The sequence below is a fragment of the Apostichopus japonicus genome, chromosome 4 (assembly GCF_037975245.1).
Source record: "Apostichopus japonicus isolate 1M-3 chromosome 4, ASM3797524v1, whole genome shotgun sequence".
Taxonomy (NCBI): Eukaryota; Metazoa; Echinodermata; class Holothuroidea; order Aspidochirotida; family Stichopodidae; genus Apostichopus; species Apostichopus japonicus.
Window position 1 is genome coordinate 8,950,386 of NC_092564.1, and position 22,059 is coordinate 8,972,444.

Consider the following 22,059-nt stretch of genomic DNA (forward strand, 5'->3'; position numbering starts at 1 on the left):
AGTTCCACTCTCAGTAGTTTCTATTGTTGTCTGATATGGTGTGGTACTCTCCTCTTCGGAAGTGGTCTCTGAAGAAGTTGTGGAATACATACTAGTATCTACAGAGGTGGAGGTTGATACTGTACTTTCAGAACCTGTCGAAGTCTCTCTTGTGACATCAACGGACTGTGTGGTCGTACTGAGTGGAGATGTAATCTCATCTGTGGTTTCTAACTCAGTTGTCAATGGCTGTGAGGTTGCAGACTCTGTGCTGGCAATGCTAGATGATTGCTGGCTTGTAACCTCTGTGCTAGTTTCAGACTTTGTTGTAATTATAGTTGAAGCTTCTGGAGTATTACTTGTTACTTTCTCCGTGCTGAAAGATGTGGAGAAAGGTTCTGTCGTCCTGGTCGTCGTCTCGGAACTAGTTTTACCTTCTGTGGTCTCAACAGATGAAGTCGTTTCCAAAGAAGTTCCACTCTCAGTAGTTTCTATTGTTGTCTGATATGGTGTGGTACTCTCCTCTTCGGAAGTGGTCTCTGAAGAAGTTGTGGAATACATACTAGTATCTACAGAGGTGGAGGTTGATACTGTACTTTCAGAACCTGTCGAAGTCTCTCTTGTGACATCAACGGACTGTGTGGTCGTACTGAGTGGAGATGTAATCTCATCTGTGGTTTCTAACTCAGTTGTCAATGGCTGTGAGGTTGCAGACTCTGTGCTGGCAATGCTAGATGATTGCTGGCTTGTAACCTCTGTGCTAGTTTCAGACTTTGTTGTAATTATAGTTGAAGCTTCTGGAGTATTACTTGTTACTTTCTCCGTGCTGAAAGATGTGGAGAAAGGTTCTGTCGTCCTGGTCGTCGTCTCGGAACTAGTTTTACCTTCTGTGGTCTCAACAGATGAAGTCGTTTCCAAAGAAGTTCCACTCTCAGTAGTTTCTATTGTTGTCTGATATGGTGTGGTACTCTCCTCTTCGGAAGTGGTCTCTGAAGAAGTTGTGGAATACATACTAGTATCTACAGAGGTGGAGGTTGATACTGTACTTTCAGAACCTGTCGAAGTCTCTCTTGTGACATCAACGGACTGTGTGGTCGTACTGAGTGGAGATGTAATCTCATCTGTGGTTTCTAACTCAGTTGTCAATGGCTGTGAGGTTGCAGACTCTGTGCTGGCAATGCTAGATGATTGCTGGCTTGTAACCTCTGTGCTAGTTTCAGACTTTGTTGTAATTATAGTTGAAGCTTCTGGAGTATTACTTGTTACTTTCTCCGTGCTGAAAGATGTGGAGAAAGGTTCTGTCGTCCTGGTCGTCGTCTCGGAACTAGTTTTACCTTCTGTGGTCTCAACAGATGAAGTCGTTTCCAAAGAAGTTCCACTCTCAGTAGTTTCTATTGTTGTCTGATATGGTGTGGTACTCTCCTCTTCGGAAGTGGTCTCTGAAGAAGTTGTGGAATACATACTAGTATCTACAGAGGTGGAGGTTGATACTGTACTTTCAGAACCTGTCGAAGTCTCTCTTGTGACATCAACGGACTGTGTGGTCGTACTGAGTGGAGATGTAATCTCATCTGTGGTTTCTAACTCAGTTGTCAATGGCTGTGAGGTTGCAGACTCTGTGCTGGCAATGCTAGATGATTGCTGGCTTGTAACCTCTGTGCTAGTTTCAGACTTTGTTGTAATTATAGTTGAAGCTTCTGGAGTATTACTTGTTACTTTCTCCGTGCTGAAAGATGTGGAGAAAGGTTCTGTCGTCCTGGTCGTCGTCTCGGAACTAGTTTTACCTTCTGTGGTCTCAACAGATGAAGTCGTTTCCAAAGAAGTTCCACTCTCAGTAGTTTCTATTGTTGTCTGATATGGTGTGGTACTCTCCTCTTCGGAAGTGGTCTCTGAAGAAGTTGTGGAATACATACTAGTATCTACAGAGGTGGAGGTTGATACTGTACTTTCAGAACCTGTCGAAGTCTCTCTTGTGACATCAACGGACTGTGTGGTCGTACTGAGTGGAGATGTAATCTCATCTGTGGTTTCTAACTCAGTTGTCAATGGCTGTGAGGTTGCAGACTCTGTGCTGGCAATGCTAGATGATTGCTGGCTTGTAACCTCTGTGCTAGTTTCAGACTTTGTTGTAATTATAGTTGAAGCTTCTGGAGTATTACTTGTTACTTTCTCCGTGCTGAAAGATGTGGAGAAAGGTTCTGTCGTCCTGGTCGTCGTCTCGGAACTAGTTTTACCTTCTGTGGTCTCAACAGATGAAGTCGTTTCCAAAGAAGTTCCACTCTCAGTAGTTTCTATTGTTGTCTGATATGGTGTGGTACTCTCCTCTTCGGAAGTGGTCTCTGAAGAAGTTGTGGAATACATACTAGTATCTACAGAGGTGGAGGTTGATACTGTACTTTCAGAACCTGTCGAAGTCTCTCTTGTGACATCAACGGACTGTGTGGTCGTACTGAGTGGAGATGTAATCTCATCTGTGGTTTCTAACTCAGTTGTCAATGGCTGTGAGGTTGCAGACTCTGTGCTGGCAATGCTAGATGATTGCTGGCTTGTAACCTCTGTGCTAGTTTCAGACTTTGTTGTAATTATAGTTGAAGCTTCTGGAGTATTACTTGTTACTTTCTCCGTGCTGAAAGATGTGGAGAAAGGTTCTGTCGTCCTGGTCGTCGTCTCGGAACTAGTTTTACCTTCTGTGGTCTCAACAGATGAAGTCGTTTCCAAAGAAGTTCCACTCTCAGTAGTTTCTATTGTTGTCTGATATGGTGTGGTACTCTCCTCTTCGGAAGTGGTCTCTGAAGAAGTTGTGGAATACATACTAGTATCTACAGAGGTGGAGGTTGATACTGTACTTTCAGAACCTGTCGAAGTCTCTCTTGTGACATCAACGGACTGTGTGGTCGTACTGAGTGGAGATGTAATCTCATCTGTGGTTTCTAACTCAGTTGTCAATGGCTGTGAGGTTGCAGACTCTGTGCTGGCAATGCTAGATGATTGCTGGCTTGTAACCTCTGTGCTAGTTTCAGACTTTGTTGTAATTATAGTTGAAGCTTCTGGAGTATTACTTGTTACTTTCTCCGTGCTGAAAGATGTGGAGAAAGGTTCTGTCGTCCTGGTCGTCGTCTCGGAACTAGTTTTACCTTCTGTGGTCTCAACAGATGAAGTCGTTTCCAAAGAAGTTCCACTCTCAGTAGTTTCTATTGTTGTCTGATATGGTGTGGTACTCTCCTCTTCGGAAGTGGTCTCTGAAGAAGTTGTGGAATACATACTAGTATCTACAGAGGTGGAGGTTGATACTGTACTTTCAGAACCTGTCGAAGTCTCTCTTGTGACATCAACGGACTGTGTGGTCGTACTGAGTGGAGATGTAATCTCATCTGTGGTTTCTAACTCAGTTGTCAATGGCTGTGAGGTTGCAGACTCTGTGCTGGCAATGCTAGATGATTGCTGGCTTGTAACCTCTGTGCTAGTTTCAGACTTTGTTGTAATTATAGTTGAAGCTTCTGGAGTATTACTTGTTACTTTCTCCGTGCTGAAAGATGTGGAGAAAGGTTCTGTCGTCCTGGTCGTCGTCTCGGAACTAGTTTTACCTTCTGTGGTCTCAACAGATGAAGTCGTTTCCAAAGAAGTTCCACTCTCAGTAGTTTCTATTGTTGTCTGATATGGTGTGGTACTCTCCTCTTCGGAAGTGGTCTCTGAAGAAGTTGTGGAATACATACTAGTATCTACAGAGGTGGAGGTTGATACTGTACTTTCAGAACCTGTCGAAGTCTCTCTTGTGACATCAACGGACTGTGTGGTCGTACTGAGTGGAGATGTAATCTCATCTGTGGTTTCTAACTCAGTTGTCAATGGCTGTGAGGTTGCAGACTCTGTGCTGGCAATGCTAGATGATTGCTGGCTTGTAACCTCTGTGCTAGTTTCAGACTTTGTTGTAATTATAGTTGAAGCTTCTGGAGTATTACTTGTTACTTTCTCCGTGCTGAAAGATGTGGAGAAAGGTTCTGTCGTCCTGGTCGTCGTCTCGGAACTAGTTTTACCTTCTGTGGTCTCAACAGATGAAGTCGTTTCCAAAGAAGTTCCACTCTCAGTAGTTTCTATTGTTGTCTGATATGGTGTGGTACTCTCCTCTTCGGAAGTGGTCTCTGAAGAAGTTGTGGAATACATACTAGTATCTACAGAGGTGGAGGTTGATACTGTACTTTCAGAACCTGTCGAAGTCTCTCTTGTGACATCAACGGACTGTGTGGTCGTACTGAGTGGAGATGTAATCTCATCTGTGGTTTCTAACTCAGTTGTCAATGGCTGTGAGGTTGCAGACTCTGTGCTGGCAATGCTAGATGATTGCTGGCTTGTAACCTCTGTGCTAGTTTCAGACTTTGTTGTAATTATAGTTGAAGCTTCTGGAGTATTACTTGTTACTTTCTCCGTGCTGAAAGATGTGGAGAAAGGTTCTGTCGTCCTGGTCGTCGTCTCGGAACTAGTTTTACCTTCTGTGGTCTCAACAGATGAAGTCGTTTCCAAAGAAGTTCCACTCTCAGTAGTTTCTATTGTTGTCTGATATGGTGTGGTACTCTCCTCTTCGGAAGTGGTCTCTGAAGAAGTTGTGGAATACATACTAGTATCTACAGAGGTGGAGGTTGATACTGTACTTTCAGAACCTGTCGAACTCTCTCTTGTGACATCAACGGACTGTGTGGTCGTACTGAGTGGAGATGTAATCTCATCTGTGGTTTCTAACTCAGTTGTCAATGGCTGTGAGGTTGCAGACTCTGTGCTGGCAATGCTAGATGATTGCTGGCTTGTAACCTCTGTGCTAGTTTCAGACTTTGTTGTAATTATAGTTGAAGCTTCTGGAGTATTACTTGTTACTTTCTCCGTGCTGAAAGATGTGGAGAAAGGTTCTGTCGTCCTGGTCGTCGTCTCGGAACTAGTTTTACCTTCTGTGGTCTCAACAGATGAAGTCGTTTCCAAAGAAGTTCCACTCTCAGTAGTTTCTATTGTTGTCTGATATGGTGTGGTACTCTCCTCTTCGGAAGTGGTCTCTGAAGAAGTTGTGGAATACATACTAGTATCTACAGAGGTGGAGGTTGATACTGTACTTTCAGAACCTGTCGAAGTCTCTCTTGTGACATCAACGGACTGTGTGGTCGTACTGAGTGGAGATGTAATCTCATCTGTGGTTTCTAACTCAGTTGTCAATGGCTGTGAGGTTGCAGACTCTGTGCTGGCAATGCTAGATGATTGCTGGCTTGTAACCTCTGTGCTAGTTTCAGACTTTGTTGTAATTATAGTTGAAGCTTCTGGAGTATTACTTGTTACTTTCTCCGTGCTGAAAGATGTGGAGAAAGGTTCTGTCGTCCTGGTCGTCGTCTCGGAACTAGTTTTACCTTCTGTGGTCTCAACAGATGAAGTCGTTTCCAAAGAAGTTCCACTCTCAGTAGTTTCTATTGTTGTCTGATATGGTGTGGTACTCTCCTCTTCGGAAGTGGTCTCTGAAGAAGTTGTGGAATACATACTAGTATCTACAGAGGTGGAGGTTGATACTGTACTTTCAGAACCTGTCGAAGTCTCTCTTGTGACATCAACGGACTGTGTGGTCGTACTGAGTGGAGATGTAATCTCATCTGTGGTTTCTAACTCAGTTGTCAATGGCTGTGAGGTTGCAGACTCTGTGCTGGCAATGCTAGATGATTGCTGGCTTGTAACCTCTGTGCTAGTTTCAGACTTTGTTGTAATTATAGTTGAAGCTTCTGGAGTATTACTTGTTACTTTCTCCGTGCTGAAAGATGTGGAGAAAGGTTCTGTCGTCCTGGTCGTCGTCTCGGAACTAGTTTTACCTTCTGTGGTCTCAACAGATGAAGTCGTTTCCAAAGAAGTTCCACTCTCAGTAGTTTCTATTGTTGTCTGATATGGTGTGGTACTCTCCTCTTCGGAAGTGGTCTCTGAAGAAGTTGTGGAATACATACTAGTATCTACAGAGGTGGAGGTTGATACTGTACTTTCAGAACCTGTCGAAGTCTCTCTTGTGACATCAACGGACTGTGTGGTCGTACTGAGTGGAGATGTAATCTCATCTGTGGTTTCTAACTCAGTTGTCAATGGCTGTGAGGTTGCAGACTCTGTGCTGGCAATGCTAGATGATTGCTGGCTTGTAACCTCTGTGCTAGTTTCAGACTTTGTTGTAATTATAGTTGAAGCTTCTGGAGTATTACTTGTTACTTTCTCCGTGCTGAAAGATGTGGAGAAAGGTTCTGTCGTCCTGGTCGTCGTCTCGGAACTAGTTTTACCTTCTGTGGTCTCAACAGATGAAGTCGTTTCCAAAGAAGTTCCACTCTCAGTAGTTTCTATTGTTGTCTGATATGGTGTGGTACTCTCCTCTTCGGAAGTGGTCTCTGAAGAAGTTGTGGAATACATACTAGTATCTACAGAGGTGGAGGTTGATACTGTACTTTCAGAACCTGTCGAACTCTCTCTTGTGACATCAACGGACTGTGTGGTCGTACTGAGTGGAGATGTAATCTCATCTGTGGTTTCTAACTCAGTTGTCAATGGCTGTGAGGTTGCAGACTCTGTGCTGGCAATGCTAGATGATTGCTGGCTTGTAACCTCTGTGCTAGTTTCAGACTTTGTTGTAATTATAGTTGAAGCTTCTGGAGTATTACTTGTTACTTTCTCCGTGCTGAAAGATGTGGAGAAAGGTTCTGTCGTCCTGGTCGTCGTCTCGGAACTAGTTTTACCTTCTGTGGTCTCAACAGATGAAGTCGTTTCCAAAGAAGTTCCACTCTCAGTAGTTTCTATTGTTGTCTGATATGTTGTGGTACTCTCCTCTTCGGAAGTGGTCTCTGAAGAAGTTGTGGAATACATACTAGTATCTACAGAGGTGGAGGTTGATACTGTACTTTCAGAACCTGTCGAAGTCTCTCTTGTGACATCAACGGACTGTGTGGTCGTACTGAGTGGAGATGTAATCTCATCTGTGGTTTCTAACTCAGTTGTCAATGGCTGTGAGGTTGCAGATTCTGTGCTGGCAATGCTAGATGATTGCTGGCTTGTAACCTCTGTGCTAGTTTCAGACTTTGTTGTAATTATAGTTGAAGCTTCTGGAGTATTACTTGTTACTTTCTCCGTGCTGAAAGATGTGGAGAAAGGTTCTGTCGTCCTGGTCGTCGTCTCGGAACTAGTTTTACCTTCTGTGGTCTCAACAGATGAAGTCGTTTCCAAAGAAGTTCCACTCTCAGTAGTTTCTATTGTTGTCTGATATGGTGTGGTACTCTCCTCTTCGGAAGTGGTCTCTGAAGAAGTTGTGGAATACATACTAGTATCTACTGAGGTGGAGGTTGATACTGTACTTTCAGAACCTGTCGAAGTCTCTCTTGTGACATCAACGGACTGTGTGGTCGTACTGAGTGGAGATGTAATCCCATCTGTGGTTTCTAACTCAGTTGTCAATGGCTGTGAGGTTGCAGACTCTGTGCTGGCAATGCTAGATGATTGCTGGCTTGTAACCTCTGTGCTAGTTTCAGACTTTGTTGTAATTATAGTTGAAGCTTCTGGAGTATTACTTGTTACTTTCTCCGTGCTGAAAGATGTCGAGAAAGGTTCTGTCGTCCTGGTCGTCGTCTCGGAACTAGTTTTACCTTCTGTGGTCTCAACAGATGAAGTCGTTTCCAAAGAAGTTCCACTCTCAGTAGTTTCTATTGTTGTCTGATATGGTGTGGTACTCTCCTCTTCGGAAGTGGTCTCTGAAGAAGTTGTGGAATACATACTAGTATCTACTGAGGTGGAGGTTGATACTGTACTTTCAGAACCTGTCGAAGTCTCTCTTGTGACATCAACGGACTGTGTGGTCGTACTGAGTGGAGATGTAATCCCATCTGTGGTTTCTAACTCAGTTGTCAATGGCTGTGAGGTTGCAGACTCTGTGCTGGCAATGCTAGATGATTGCTGGCTTGTAACCTCTGTGCTAGTTTCAGACTTTGTTGTAATTATAGTTGAAGCTTCTGGAGTATTACTTGTTACTTTCTCCGTGCTGAAAGATGTCGAGAAAGGTTCTGTCGTCCTGGTCGTCGTCTCGGAACTAGTTTTACCTTCTGTGGTCTCAACAGATGAAGTCGTTTCCAAAGAAGTTCCACTCTCAGTAGTTTCTATTGTTGTCTGATATGGTGTGGTACTCTCCTCTTCGGAAGTGGTCTCTGAAGAAGTTGTGGAATACATACTAGTATCTACAGAGGTGGAGGTTGATACTGTACTTTCAGAACCTGTCGAAGTCTCTCTTGTGACATCAACGGACTGTGTGGTCGTACTGAGTGGAGATGTAATCTCATCTGTGGTTTCTAACTCAGTTGTCAATGGCTGTGAGGTTGCAGACTCTGTGCTGGCAATGCTAGATGATTGCTGGCTTGTAACCTCTGTGCTAGTTTCAGACTTTGTTGTAATTATAGTTGAAGCTTCTGGAGTATTACTTGTTACTTTCTCCGTGCTGAAAGATGTCGAGAAAGGTTCTGTCGTCCTGGTCGTCGTCTCGGAACTAGTTTTACCTTCTGTGGTCTCAACAGATGAAGTCGTTTCCAAAGAAGTTCCACTCTCAGTAGTTTCTATTGTTGTCTGATATGGTGTGGTACTCTCCTCTTCGGAAGTGGTCTCTGAAGAAGTTGTGGAATACATACTAGTATCTACAGAGGTGGAGGTTGATACTGTACTTTCAGAACCTGTCGAAGTCTCTCTTGTGACATCAACGGACTGTGTGGTCGTACTGAGTGGAGATGTAATCTCATCTGTGGTTTCTAACTCAGTTGTCAATGGCTGTGAGGTTGCAGACTCTGTGCTGGCAATGCTAGATGATTGCTGGCTTGTAACCTCTGTGCTAGTTTCAGACTTTGTTGTAATTATAGTTGAAGCTTCTGGAGTATTACTTGTTACTTTCTCCGTGCTGAAAGATGTGGAGAAAGGTTCTGTCGTCCTGGTCGTCGTCTCGGAACTAGTTTTACCTTCTGTGGTCTCAACAGATGAAGTCGTTTCCAAAGAAGTTCCACTCTCAGTAGTTTCTATTGTTGTCTGATATGGTGTGGTACTCTCCTCTTCGGAAGTGGTCTCTGAAGAAGTTGTGGAATACATACTAGTATCTACAGAGGTGGAGGTTGATACTGTACTTTCAGAACCTGTCGAAGTCTCTCTTGTGACATCAACGGACTGTGTGGTCGTACTGAGTGGAGATGTAATCTCATCTGTGGTTTCTAACTCAGTTGTCAATGGCTGTGAGGTTGCAGACTCTGTGCTGGCAATGCTAGATGATTGCTGGCTTGTAACCTCTGTGCTAGTTTCAGACTTTGTTGTAATTATAGTTGAAGCTTCTGGAGTATTACTTGTTACTTTCTCCGTGCTGAAAGATGTGGAGAAAGGTTCTGTCGTCCTGGTCGTCGTCTCGGAACTAGTTTTACCTTCTGTGGTCTCAACAGATGAAGTCGTTTCCAAAGAAGTTCCACTCTCAGTAGTTTCTATTGTTGTCTGATATGGTGTGGTACTCTCCTCTTCGGAAGTGGTCTCTGAAGAAGTTGTGGAATACATACTAGTATCTACAGAGGTGGAGGTTGATACTGTACTTTCAGAACCTGTCGAACTCTCTCTTGTGACATCAACGGACTGTGTGGTCGTACTGAGTGGAGATGTAATCTCATCTGTGGTTTCTAACTCAGTTGTCAATGGCTGTGAGGTTGCAGACTCTGTGCTGGCAATGCTAGATGATTGCTGGCTTGTAACCTCTGTGCTAGTTTCAGACTTTGTTGTAATTATAGTTGAAGCTTCTGGAGTATTACTTGTTACTTTCTCCGTGCTGAAAGATGTCGAGAAAGGTTCTGTCGTCCTGGTCGTCGTCTCAGAACTAGTTTTACCTTCTGTGGTCTCAACAGATGAAGTCGTTTCCAAAGAAGTTCCACTCTCAGTAGTTTCTATTGTTGTCTGATATGGTGTGGTACTCTCCTCTTCGGAAGTGGTCTCTGAAGAAGTTGTGGAATACATACTAGTATCTACAGAGGTGGAGGTTGATACTGTACTTTCAGAACCTGTCGAAGTCTCTCTTGTGACATCAACGGACTGTGTGGTCGTACTGAGTGGAGATGTAATCTCATCTGTGGTTTCTAACTCAGTTGTCAATGGCTGTGAGGTTGCAGACTCTGTGCTGGCAATGCTAGATGATTGCTGGCTTGTAACCTCTGTGCTAGTTTCAGACTTTGTTGTAATTATAGTTGAAGCTTCTGGAGTATTACTTGTTACTTTCTCCGTGCTGAAAGATGTCGAGAAAGGTTCTGTCGTCCTGGTCGTCGTCTCGGAACTAGTTTTACCTTCTGTGGTCTCAACAGATGAAGTCGTTTCCAAAGAAGTTCCACTCTCAGTAGTTTCTATTGTTGTCTGATATGGTGTGGTACTCTCCTCTTCGGAAGTGGTCTCTGAAGAAGTTGTGGAATACATACTAGTATCTACAGAGGTGGAGGTTGATACTGTACTTTCAGAACCTGTCGAAGTCTCTCTTGTGACATCAACGGACTGTGTGGTCGTACTGAGTGGAGATGTAATCTCATCTGTGGTTTCTAACTCAGTTGTCAATGGCTGTGAGGTTGCAGACTCTGTGCTGGCAATGCTAGATGATTGCTGGCTTGTAACCTCTGTGCTAGTTTCAGACTTTGTTGTAATTATAGTTGAAGCTTCTGGAGTATTACTTGTTACTTTCTCCGTGCTGAAAGATGTGGAGAAAGGTTCTGTCGTCCTGGTCGTCGTCTCGGAACTAGTTTTACCTTCTGTGGTCTCAACAGATGAAGTCGTTTCCAAAGAAGTTCCACTCTCAGTAGTTTCTATTGTTGTCTGATATGGTGTGGTACTCTCCTCTTCGGAAGTGGTCTCTGAAGAAGTTGTGGAATACATACTAGTATCTACAGAGGTGGAGGTTGATACTGTACTTTCAGAACCTGTCGAAGTCTCTCTTGTGACATCAACGGACTGTGTGGTCGTACTGAGTGGAGATGTAATCTCATCTGTGGTTTCTAACTCAGTTGTCAATGGCTGTGAGGTTGCAGACTCTGTGCTGGCAATGCTAGATGATTGCTGGCTTGTAACCTCTGTGCTAGTTTCAGACTTTGTTGTAATTATAGTTGAAGCTTCTGGAGTATTACTTGTTACTTTCTCCGTGCTGAAAGATGTGGAGAAAGGTTCTGTCGTCCTGGTCGTCGTCTCGGAACTAGTTTTACCTTCTGTGGTCTCAACAGATGAAGTCGTTTCCAAAGAAGTTCCACTCTCAGTAGTTTCTATTGTTGTCTGATATGGTGTGGTACTCTCCTCTTCGGAAGTGGTCTCTGAAGAAGTTGTGGAATACATACTAGTATCTACAGAGGTGGAGGTTGATACTGTACTTTCAGAACCTGTCGAAGTCTCTCTTGTGACATCAACGGACTGTGTGGTCGTACTGAGTGGAGATGTAATCTCATCTGTGGTTTCTAACTCAGTTGTCAATGGCTGTGAGGTTGCAGACTCTGTGCTGGCAATGCTAGATGATTGCTGGCTTGTAACCTCTGTGCTAGTTTCAGACTTTGTTGTAATTATAGTTGAAGCTTCTGGAGTATTACTTGTTACTTTCTCCGTGCTGAAAGATGTCGAGAAAGGTTCTGTCGTCCTGGTCGTCGTCTCGGAACTAGTTTTACCTTCTGTGGTCTCAACAGATGAAGTCGTTTCCAAAGAAGTTCCACTCTCAGTAGTTTCTATTGTTGTCTGATATGGTGTGGTACTCTCCTCTTCGGAAGTGGTCTCTGAAGAAGTTGTGGAATACATACTAGTATCTACAGAGGTGGAGGTTGATACTGTACTTTCAGAACCTGTCGAACTCTCTCTTGTGACAACAACGGACTGTGTGGTAGTACTGAGTGGAGATGTAATCTCATCTGTGGTTTCTAACTCAGTTGTCAATGGCTGTGAGGTTGCAGACTCTGTGCTGGCAATGCTAGATGATTGCTGGCTTGTAACCTCTGTGCTAGTTTCAGACTTTGTTGTAATTATAGTTGAAGCTTCTGGAGTATTACTTGTTACTTTCTCCGTGCTGAAAGATGTCGAGAAAGGTTCTGTCGTACTGGTCGTCGTCTCGGAACTAGTTTTACCTTCTGTGGTCTCAACAGATGAAGTCGTTTCCAAAGAAGTTCCACTCTCAGTAGTTTCTATTGTTGTCTGATATGGTGTGGTACTCTCCTCTTCGGAAGTGATCTCTGAAGAAGTTGTGGAATACATACTAGTATCTACAGAAGTGGAGGTTGATACTGTACTTTCAGAACCTGTCGAACTCTCTCTTGTGACAACAACGGACTGTGTGGTAGTACTGAGTGGAGATGTAATCTCATCTGTGGTTTCTAACTCAGTTGTCAATGGCTGTGAGGTTGCAGACTCTGTGCTGGCAATGCTAGATGATTGCTGGCTTGTAACCTCTGTGCTAGTTTCAGACTTTGTTGTAATTATAGTTGAAGCTTCTGGAGTATTACTTGTTACTTTCTCCGTGCTGAAAGATGTCAAGAAAGGTTCTGTCGTACTGGTCGTCGTCTCGGAACTAGTTTTACCTTCTGTGGTCTCAACAGATGAAGTCGTTTCCAAAGAAGTTCCACTCTCAGTAGTTTCTATTGTTGTCTGATATGGTGTGGTACTCTCCTCTTCGGAAGTGGTCTCTGAAGAAGTTGTGGAATACATACTAGTATCTACAGAGGTGGAGGTTGATACTGTACTTTCAGAACCTGTCGAACTCTCTCTTGTGACATCAACGGACTGTGTGGTAGTACTGAGTGGAGATGTAATCTCATCTGTGGTTTCTAACTCAGTTGTCAATGGCTGTGAGGTTGCAGACTCTGTGCTGGCAATGCTAGATGATTGCTGGCTTGTAACCTCTGTGCTAGTTTCAGACTTTGTTGTAATTATAGCTGAAGCTTCTGGAGTATTACTTGTTACTTTCTCCGTGCTGAAAGATGTCGAGAAAGGTTCTGTCGTACTGGTCGTCGTCTCGGAACTAGTTTTACCTTCTGTGGTCTCAACAGATGAAGTCGTTTCCAAAGAAGTTCCACTCTCAGTAGTTTCTATTGTTGTCTGATATGGTGTGGTACTCTCCTCTTCGGAAGTGGTCTCTGAAGAAGTTGTGGAATACATACTAGTATCTACAGAGGTGGAGGTTGATACTGTACTTTCAGAACCTGTCGAACTCTCTCTTGTGACATCAACGGACTGTGTGGTCGTACTGAGTGGAGATGTAATCTCATCTGTGGTTTCTAACTCAGTTGTCAATGGCTGTGAGGTTGCAGACTCTGTGCTGGCAATGCTAGATGATTGCTGGCTTGTAACCTCTGTGCTAGTTTCAGACTTTGTTGTAATTATAGTTGAAGCTTCTGGAGTATTACTTGTTACTTTCTCCGTGCTGAAAGATGTCGAGAAAGGTTCTGTCGTCCTGGTCGTCGTCTCGGAACTAGTTTTACCTTCTGTGGTCTCAACAGATGAAGTCGTTTCCAAAGAAGTTCCACTCTCAGTAGTTTCTATTGTTGTCTGATATGGTGTGGTACTCTCCTCTTCGGAAGTGGTCTCTGAAGAAGTTGTGGAATACATACTAGTATCTACAGAGGTGGAGGTTGATACTGTACTTTCAGAACCTGTCGAAGTCTCTCTTGTGACATCAACGGACTGTGTGGTCGTACTGAGTGGAGATGTAATCTCATCTGTGGTTTCTAACTCAGTTGTCAATGGCTGTGAGGTTGCAGATTCTGTGCTGGCAATGCTAGATGATTGCTGGCTTGTAACCTCTGTGCTAGTTTCAGACTTTGTTGTAATTATAGTTGAAGCTTCTGGAGTATTACTTGTTACTTTCTCCGTGCTGAAAGATGTGGAGAAAGGTTCTGTCGTCCTGGTCGTCGTCTCGGAACTAGTTTTACCTTCTGTGGTCTCAACAGATGAAGTCGTTTCCAAAGAAGTTCCACTCTCAGTAGTTTCTATTGTTGTCTGATATGGTGTGGTACTCTCCTCTTCGGAAGTGGTCTCTGAAGAAGTTGTGGAATACATACTAGTATCTACTGAGGTGGAGGTTGATACTGTACTTTCAGAACCTGTCGAACTCTCTCTTGTGACATCAACGGACTGTGTGGTCGTACTGAGTGGAGATGTAATCTCATCTGTGGTTTCTAACTCAGTTGTCAATGGCTGTGAGGTTGCAGACTCTGTGCTGGCAATGCTAGATGATTGCTGGCTTGTAACCTCTGTGCTAGTTTCAGACTTTGTTGTAATTATAGTTGAAGCTTCTGGAGTATTACTTGTTACTTTCTCCGTGCTGAAAGATGTGGAGAAAGGTTCTGTCGTCCTGGTCGTCGTCTCGGAACTAGTTTTACCTTCTGTGGTCTCAACAGATGAAGTCGTTTCCAAAGAAGTTCCACTCTCAGTAGTTTCTATTGTTGTCTGATATGGTGTGGTACTCTCCTCTTCGGAAGTGGTCTCTGAAGAAGTTGTGGAATACATACTAGTATCTACAGAGGTGGAGGTTGATACTGTACTTTCAGAACCTGTCGAAGTCTCTCTTGTGACATCAACGGACTGTGTGGTCGTACTGAGTGGAGATGTAATCTCATCTGTGGTTTCTAACTCAGTTGTCAATGGCTGTGAGGTTGCAGACTCTGTGCTGGCAATGCTAGATGATTGCTGGCTTGTAACCTCTGTGCTAGTTTCAGACTTTGTTGTAATTATAGTTGAAGCTTCTGGAGTATTACTTGTTACTTTCTCCGTGCTGAAAGATGTGGAGAAAGGTTCTGTCGTCCTGGTCGTCGTCTCGGAACTAGTTTTACCTTCTGTGGTCTCAACAGATGAAGTCGTTTCCAAAGAAGTTCCACTCTCAGTAGTTTCTATTGTTGTCTGATATGGTGTGGTACTCTCCTCTTCGGAAGTGGTCTCTGAAGAAGTTGTGGAATACATACTAGTATCTACAGAGGTGGAGGTTGATACTGTACTTTCAGAACCTGTCGAAGTCTCTCTTGTGACATCAACGGACTGTGTGGTCGTACTGAGTGGAGATGTAATCTCATCTGTGGTTTCTAACTCAGTTGTCAATGGCTGTGAGGTTGCAGATTCTGTGCTGGCAATGCTAGATGATTGCTGGCTTGTAACCTCTGTGCTAGTTTCAGACTTTGTTGTAATTATAGTTGAAGCTTCTGGAGTATTACTTGTTACTTTCTCCGTGCTGAAAGATGTGGAGAAAGGTTCTGTCGTCCTGGTCGTCGTCTCGGAACTAGTTTTACCTTCTGTGGTCTCAACAGATGAAGTCGTTTCCAAAGAAGTTCCACTCTCAGTAGTTTCTATTGTTATCTGATATGGTGTGGTACTCTCCTCTTCGGAAGTGGTCTCTGAAGAAGTTGTGGAATACATACTAGTATCTACAGAGGTGGAGGTTGATACTGTACTTTCAGAACCTGTCGAAGTCTCTCTTGTGACATCAACGGACTGTGTGGTCGTACTGAGTGGAGATGTAATCTCATCTGTGGTTTCTAACTCAGTTGTCAATGGCTGTGAGGTTGCAGACTCTGTGCTGGCAATGCTAGATGATTGCTGGCTTGTAACCTCTGTGCTAGTTTCAGACTTTGTTGTAATTATAGTTGAAGCTTCTGGAGTATTACTTGTTACTTTCTCCGTGCTGAAAGATGTGGAGAAAGGTTCTGTCGTCCTGGTCGTCGTCTCGGAACTAGTTTTACCTTCTGTGGTCTCAACAGATGAAGTCGTTTCCAAAGAAGTTCCACTCTCAGTAGTTTCTATTGTTGTCTGATATGGTGTGGTACTCTCCTCTTCGGAAGTGGTCTCTGAAGAAGTTGTGGAATACATACTAGTATCTACAGAGGTGTAGGTTGATACTGTACTTTCAGAACCTGTCGAACTCTCTCTTGTGACATCAACGGACTGTGTGGTAGTACTGAGTGGAGATGTAATCTCATCTGTGGTTTCTAACTCAGTTGTCAATGGCTGTGAGGTTGCAGACTCTGTGCTGGCAATGCTAGATGATTGCTGGCTTGTAACCTCTGTGCTAGTTTCAGACTTTGTTGTAATTATAGCTGAAGCTTCTGGAGTATTACTTGTTACTTTCTCCGTGCTGAAAGATGTGGAGAAAGGTTCTGTCGTACTGGTCGTCGTCTCGGAACTAGTTTTACCTTCTGTGGTCTCAACAGATGAAGTCGTTTCTAAAGAAGTTCCACTCTCAGTAGTTTCTATTGTTGTCTGATATGGTGTGGTACTCTCCTCTTCGGAAGTGGTCTCTGAAGAAGTTGTGGAATACATACTAGTATCTACAGAGGTGGAGGTTGATACTGTACTTTCAGAACCTGTCGAACTCTCTCTTGTGACATCAACGGACTGTGTGGTAGTACTGAGTGGAGATGTAATCTCATCTGTGGTTTCTAACTCAGTTGTCAATGGCTGTGAGGTTGCAGACTCTGTGCTGGCAATGCTAGATGATTGCTGGCTTGTAACCTCTGTGCTAGTTTCAGACTTTGTTGTAATTATAGTTGAAGCTTCTGGAGTATTACTTGTTACTTTCTCCGTGCTGAAAGATGTCGAGAAAGGTTCTGTCGTACTGGTCGTCGTCTCGGAACTAGTTTTACCTTCTGTGGTCTCAACAGATGAAGTCGTTTCCAAAGAAGTTCCACTCTCAGTAGTTTCTATTGTTGTCTGATATGGTGTGGTACTCTCCTCTTCGGAAGTGGTCTCTGAAGAAGTTGTGGAATACATACTAGTATCTACAGAGGTGGAGGTTGATACTGTACTTTCAGAACCTGTCGAACTCTCTCTTGTGACATCAACGGACTGTGTGGTCGTACTGAGTGGAGATGTAATCTCATCTGTGGTTTCTAACTCAGTTGTCAATGGCTGTGAGGTTGCAGACTCTGTGCTGGCAATGCTAGATGATTGCTGGCTTGTAACCTCTGTGCTAGTTTCAGACTTTGTTGTAATTATAGTTGAAGCTTCTGGAGTATTACTTGTTACTTTCTCCGTGCTGAAAGATGTGGAGAAAGGTTCTGTCTTACTGGTCGTCGTCTCGGAACTAGTTTTACCTTCTGTGGTCTCAACAGATGAAGTCGTTTCCAAAGAAGTTCCACTCTCAGTAGTTTCTATTGTTGTCTGATATGGTGTGGTACTCTCCTCTTCGGAAGTGGTCTCTGAAGAAGTTGTGGAATACATACTAGTATCTACAGAGGTGGAGGTTGATACTGTACTTTCAGAACCTGTCGAACTCTCTCTTGTGACATCAACGGACTGTGTGGTCGTACTGAGTGGAGATGTAATCTCATCTGTGGTTTCTAACTCAGTTTTCAATGGCTGTGAGGTTGCAGAATCTGTGCTGGCAATGCTAGATGATTGCTGGCTTGTAACCTCTGTGCTAGTTTCAGACTTTGTTGTAATTATAGTTGAAGCTTCTGGAGTATTACTTGTTACTTTCTCCGTGCTGAAAGATGTGGAGAAAGGTTCTGTCGTCCTGGTCGTCGTCTCGGAACTAGTTTTACCTTCTGTGGTCTCAACAGATGAAGTCGTTTCCAAAGAAGTTCCACTCTCAGTAGTTTCTATTGTTGTCTGATATGGTGTGGTACTCTCCTCTTCGGAAGTGGTCTCTGAAGAAGTTGTGGAATACATACTAGTATCTACAGAGGTGGAGGTTGATACTGTACTTTCAGAACCTGTCGAAGTCTCTCTTGTGACATCAACGGACTGTGTGGTCGTACTGAGTGGAGATGTAATCTCATCTGTGGTTTCTAACTCAGTTGTCAATGGCTGTGAGGTTGCAGACTCTGTGCTGGCAATGCTAGATGATTGCTGGCTTGTAACCTCTGTGCTAGTTTCAGACTTTGTTGTAATTATAGTTGAAGCTTCTGGAGTATTACTTGTTACTTTCTCCGTGCTGAAAGATGTCGAGAAAGGTTCTGTCGTCCTGGTCGTCGTCTCGGAACTAGTTTTACCTTCTGTGGTCTCAACAGATGAAGTCGTTTCCAAAGAAGTTCCACTCTCAGTAGTTTCTATTGTTGTCTGATATGGTGTGGTACTCTCCTCTTCGGAAGTGGTCTCTGAAGAAGTTGTGGAATACATACTAGTATCTACAGAGGTGGAGGTTGATACTGTACTTTCAGAACCTGTCGAAGTCTCTCTTGTGACATCAACGGACTGTGTGGTCGTACTGAGTGGAGATGTAATCTCATCTGTGGTTTCTAACTCAGTTGTCAATGGCTGTGAGGTTGCAGACTCTGTGCTGGCAATGCTAGATGATTGCTGGCTTGTAACCTCTGTGCTAGTTTCAGACTTTGTTGTAATTATAGTTGAAGCTTCTGGAGTATTACTTGTTACTTTCTGCGTGCTGAAAGATGTGGAGAAAGGTTCTGTCGTCCTGGTCGTCGTCTCGGAACTAGTTTTACCTTCTGTGGTCTCAACAGATGAAGTCGTTTCCAAAGAAGTTCCACTCTCAGTAGTTTCTATTGTTGTCTGATATGGTGTGGTACTCTCCTCTTCGGAAGTGGTCTCTGAAGAAGTTGTGGAATACATACTAGTATCTACAGAGGTGGAGGTTGATACTGTACTTTCAGAACCTGTCGAACTCTCTCTTGTGACATCAACGGACTGTGTGGTAGTACTGAGTGGAGATGTAATCTCATCTGTGGTTTCTAACTCAGTTGTCAATGGCTGTGAGGTTGCAGACTCTGTGCTGGCAATGCTAGATGATTGCTGGCTTGTAACCTCTGTGCTAGTTTCAGACTTTGTTGTAATGATAGTTGAAGCTTCTGGAGTATTACTTGTTACTTTCTGCGTGCTGAAAGATGTGGAGAAAGGTTCTGTCGTCCTGGTCGTCGTCTCGGAACTAGTTTTACCTTCTGTGGTCTCAACAGATGAAGTCGTTTCCAAAGAAGTTCCACTCTCAGTAGTTTCTATTGTTGTCTGATATGGTGTGGTACTCTCCTCTTCGGAAGTGATCTCTGAAGAAGTTGTGGAATACATACTAGTATCTACAGAAGTGGAGGTTGATACTGTACTTTCAGAACCTGTCGAACTCTCTCTTGTGACAACAACGGACTGTGTGGTAGTACTGAGTGGAGATGTAATCTCATCTGTGGTTTCTAACTCAGTTGTCAATGGCTGTGAGGTTGCAGACTCTGTGCTGGCAATGCTAGATGATTGCTGGCTTGTAACCTCTGTGCTAGTTTCAGACTTTGTTGTAATTATAGTTGAAGCTTCTGGAGTATTACTTGTTACTTTCTCCGTGCTGAAAGATGTCGAGAAAGGTTCTGTCGTACTGGTCGTCGTCTCGGAACTAGTTTTACCTTCTGTGGTCTCAACAGATGAAGTCGTTTCCAAAGAAGTTCCACTCTCAGTAGTTTCTATTGTTGTCTGATATGGTGTGGTACTCTCCTCTTCGGAAGTGGTCTCTGAAGAAGTTGTGGAATACATACTAGTATCTACAGAGGTGGAGGTTGATACTGTACTTTCAGAACCTGTCGAACTCTCTCTTGTGACATCAACGGACTGTGTGGTAGTACTGAGTGGAGATGTAATCTCATCTGTGGTTTCTAACTCAGTTGTCAATGGCTGTGAGGTTGCAGACTCTGTGCTGGCAATGCTAGATGATTGCTGGCTTGTAACCTCTGTGCTAGTTTCAGACTTTGTTGTAATTATAGCTGAAGCTTCTGGAGTATTACTTGTTACTTTCTCCGTGCTGAAAGATGTCGAGAAAGGTTCTGTCGTACTGGTCGTCGTCTCGGAACTAGTTTTACCTTCTGTGGTCTCAACAGATGAAGTCGTTTCTAAAGAAGTTCCACTCTCAGTAGTTTCTATTGTTGTCTGATATGGTGTGGTACTCTCCTCTTCGGAAGTGGTCTCTGAAGAAGTTGTGGAATACATACTAGTATCTACAGAGGTGGAGGTTGATACTGTACTTTCAGAACCTGTCGAACTCTCTCTTGTGACATCAACGGACTGTGTGGTAGTACTGAGTGGAGATGTAATCTCATCTGTGGTTTCTAACTCAGTTGTCAATGGCTGTGAGGTTGCAGACTCTGTGCTGGCAATGCTAGATGATTGCTGGCTTGTAACCTCTGTGCTAGTTTCAGACTTTGTTGTAATTATAGTTGAAGCTTCTGGAGTATTACTTGTTACTTTCTCCGTGCTGAAAGATGTCGAGAAAGGTTCTGTCGTACTGGTCGTCGTCTCGGAACTAGTTTTACCTTCTGTGGTCTCAACAGATGAAGTCGTTTCCAAAGAAGTTCCACTCTCAGTAGTTTCTATTGTTGTCTGATATGGTGTGGTACTCTCCTCTTCGGAAGTGGTCTCTGAAGAAGTTGTGGAATACATACTAGTATCTACAGAGGTGGAGGTTGATACTGTACTTTCAGAACCTGTCGAACTCTCTCTTGTGACATCAACGGACTGTGTGGTCGTACTGAGTGGAGATGTAATCTCATCTGTGGTTTCTAACTCAGTTGTCAATGGCTGTGAGGTTGCAGACTCTGTGCTGGCAATGCTAGATGATTGCTGGCTTGTAACCTCTGTGCTAGTTTCAGACTTTGTTGTAATTATAGTTGAAGCTTCTGGAGTATTACTTGTTACTTTCTCCGTGCTGAAAGATGTCGAGAAAGGTTCTGTCTTACTGGTCGTCGTCTCGGAACTAGTTTTACCTTCTGTGGTCTCAACAGATGAAGTCGTTTCCAAAGAAGTTCCACTCTCAGTAGTTTCTATTGTTGTCTGATATGGTGTGGTACTCTCCTCTTCGGAAGTGGTCTCTGAAGAAGTTGTGGAATACATACTAGTATCTACAGAGGTGGAGGTTGATACTGTACTTTCAGAACCTGTCGAACTCTCTCTTGTGACATCAACGGACTGTGTGGTCGTACTGAGTGGAGATGTAATCTCATCTGTGGTTTCTAACTCAGTTGTCAATGGCTGTGAGGTTGCAGACTCTGTGCTGGCAATGCTAGATGATTGCTGGCTTGTAACCTCTGTGCTAGCTTCAGACTTTGTTGTAATTATAGTTGAAGCTTCTGGAGTATTACTTGTTACTTTCTCCGTGCTGAAAGATGTGGAGAAAGGTTCTGTCGTACTGGTCGTCGTCTCGGAACTAGTTTTACCTTCTGTGGTCTCAACAGATGAAGTCGTTTCCAAAGAAGTTCCACTCTCAGTAGTTTCTATTGTTGTCTGATATGGTGTGGTACTCTCCTCTTCGGAAGTGGTCTCTGAAGAAGTTGTGGAATACATACTAGTATCTACAGAGGTGGAGGTTGATACTGTACTTTCAGAACCTGTCGAACTCTCTCTTGTGACATCAACGGACTGTGTAGTACTTAATTTGTTCGAGGAATCTTGGCTCGTAACCTGTTTAGTAAAGCTTTGGGGCCTAGTTGAAAAAGAAGTGACAATGCCAGATATAAAGATTGGTGTACTGCTTGTAGGTATCGACGACATTCCAAAATCTTTTGTATTAGATACTCTGATAGACGGCACAGTAAGTCCTGTTGTTTTATCAGAGCTTGTTCCAAAGGTAGTCGTTTCCGAAGAAGCGGTCGTCTCTGGAGTTGAGACACTTTCGGTTGTTTCTACAGTTGTCTGAGAACCTCTGGTACTTTTCCCTACTGAACTAGTTTCCTCTGGACTAGCAGTGGAATAGGTGCTGCTTTCTACAGATTTGGTAGATAACATGGTTGTTTCAGAATCCGTAGAACTATCAGTTGTTCCTTCAAGAGATGTTGTCTCCAGTGTAGATGTTATTTCTCCTGACGATGTAGATTCACTTGCCTCTCTCTGAGAGGTGGCAGATCTAGTGCTTACGAGACTAGACAGTGGCTGGCTTGTAACCTCAGGACTGCTGCTGTCAGACAGTGTTGTAACCGTGGCTGATGTATATGTCGTTGTAACTTGTTCCGTACTGAAGGACTCAACAGTAGAGCCTGTGGTCGTCTCGGAGCTTGTTCCAAAGGTAGTCGTCTCCGAAGAAGCGGTCGTCTCTGGAGTTGAGACACTTTCGGTTGTTTCTACAGTTGTCTGAGAACCTCTGGTACTTTTCCCTACTGAACTGGT

At 43.7% G+C, this 22,059-nt stretch overlaps 1 protein-coding gene across 1 annotated transcript in view; it reads right to left on the reverse strand.

Moving 5' to 3' along the window:
• Positions 1–20,645, reverse strand: part of LOC139967105 (uncharacterized) — a 60,715-nt gene extending 40,070 nt beyond the window's left edge. Inside the window, exons 1-21 of the mRNA XM_071970826.1 lie at positions 18,208–20,645; positions 17,779–18,024; positions 16,237–16,893; positions 15,922–16,056; positions 14,971–15,750; positions 14,653–14,721; positions 14,203–14,268; positions 13,618–14,058; positions 11,821–12,498; positions 11,314–11,376; positions 11,023–11,088; positions 9,715–9,771; positions 8,614–8,676; positions 7,903–8,064; positions 7,465–7,650; positions 6,073–6,543; positions 5,215–5,265; positions 3,871–3,915; positions 3,214–3,276; positions 1,615–1,671; positions 715–783 (exon numbers count right to left, since the gene is read on the reverse strand). Coding sequence (XP_071826927.1) covers positions 715–783; positions 1,615–1,671; positions 3,214–3,276; positions 3,871–3,915; positions 5,215–5,265; positions 6,073–6,543; positions 7,465–7,650; positions 7,903–8,064; positions 8,614–8,676; positions 9,715–9,771; positions 11,023–11,088; positions 11,314–11,376; positions 11,821–12,498; positions 13,618–14,058; positions 14,203–14,268; positions 14,653–14,721; positions 14,971–15,750; positions 15,922–16,056; positions 16,237–16,893; positions 17,779–18,024; positions 18,208–20,340 — 6,558 coding nt within the window. The 5' untranslated portion in view covers positions 20,341–20,645. The remainder of the gene's footprint in view (positions 1–714; positions 784–1,614; positions 1,672–3,213; positions 3,277–3,870; positions 3,916–5,214; positions 5,266–6,072; positions 6,544–7,464; positions 7,651–7,902; positions 8,065–8,613; positions 8,677–9,714; positions 9,772–11,022; positions 11,089–11,313; positions 11,377–11,820; positions 12,499–13,617; positions 14,059–14,202; positions 14,269–14,652; positions 14,722–14,970; positions 15,751–15,921; positions 16,057–16,236; positions 16,894–17,778; positions 18,025–18,207) is intronic.
• Positions 20,646–22,059: the final 1,414 nt, after the last annotated feature.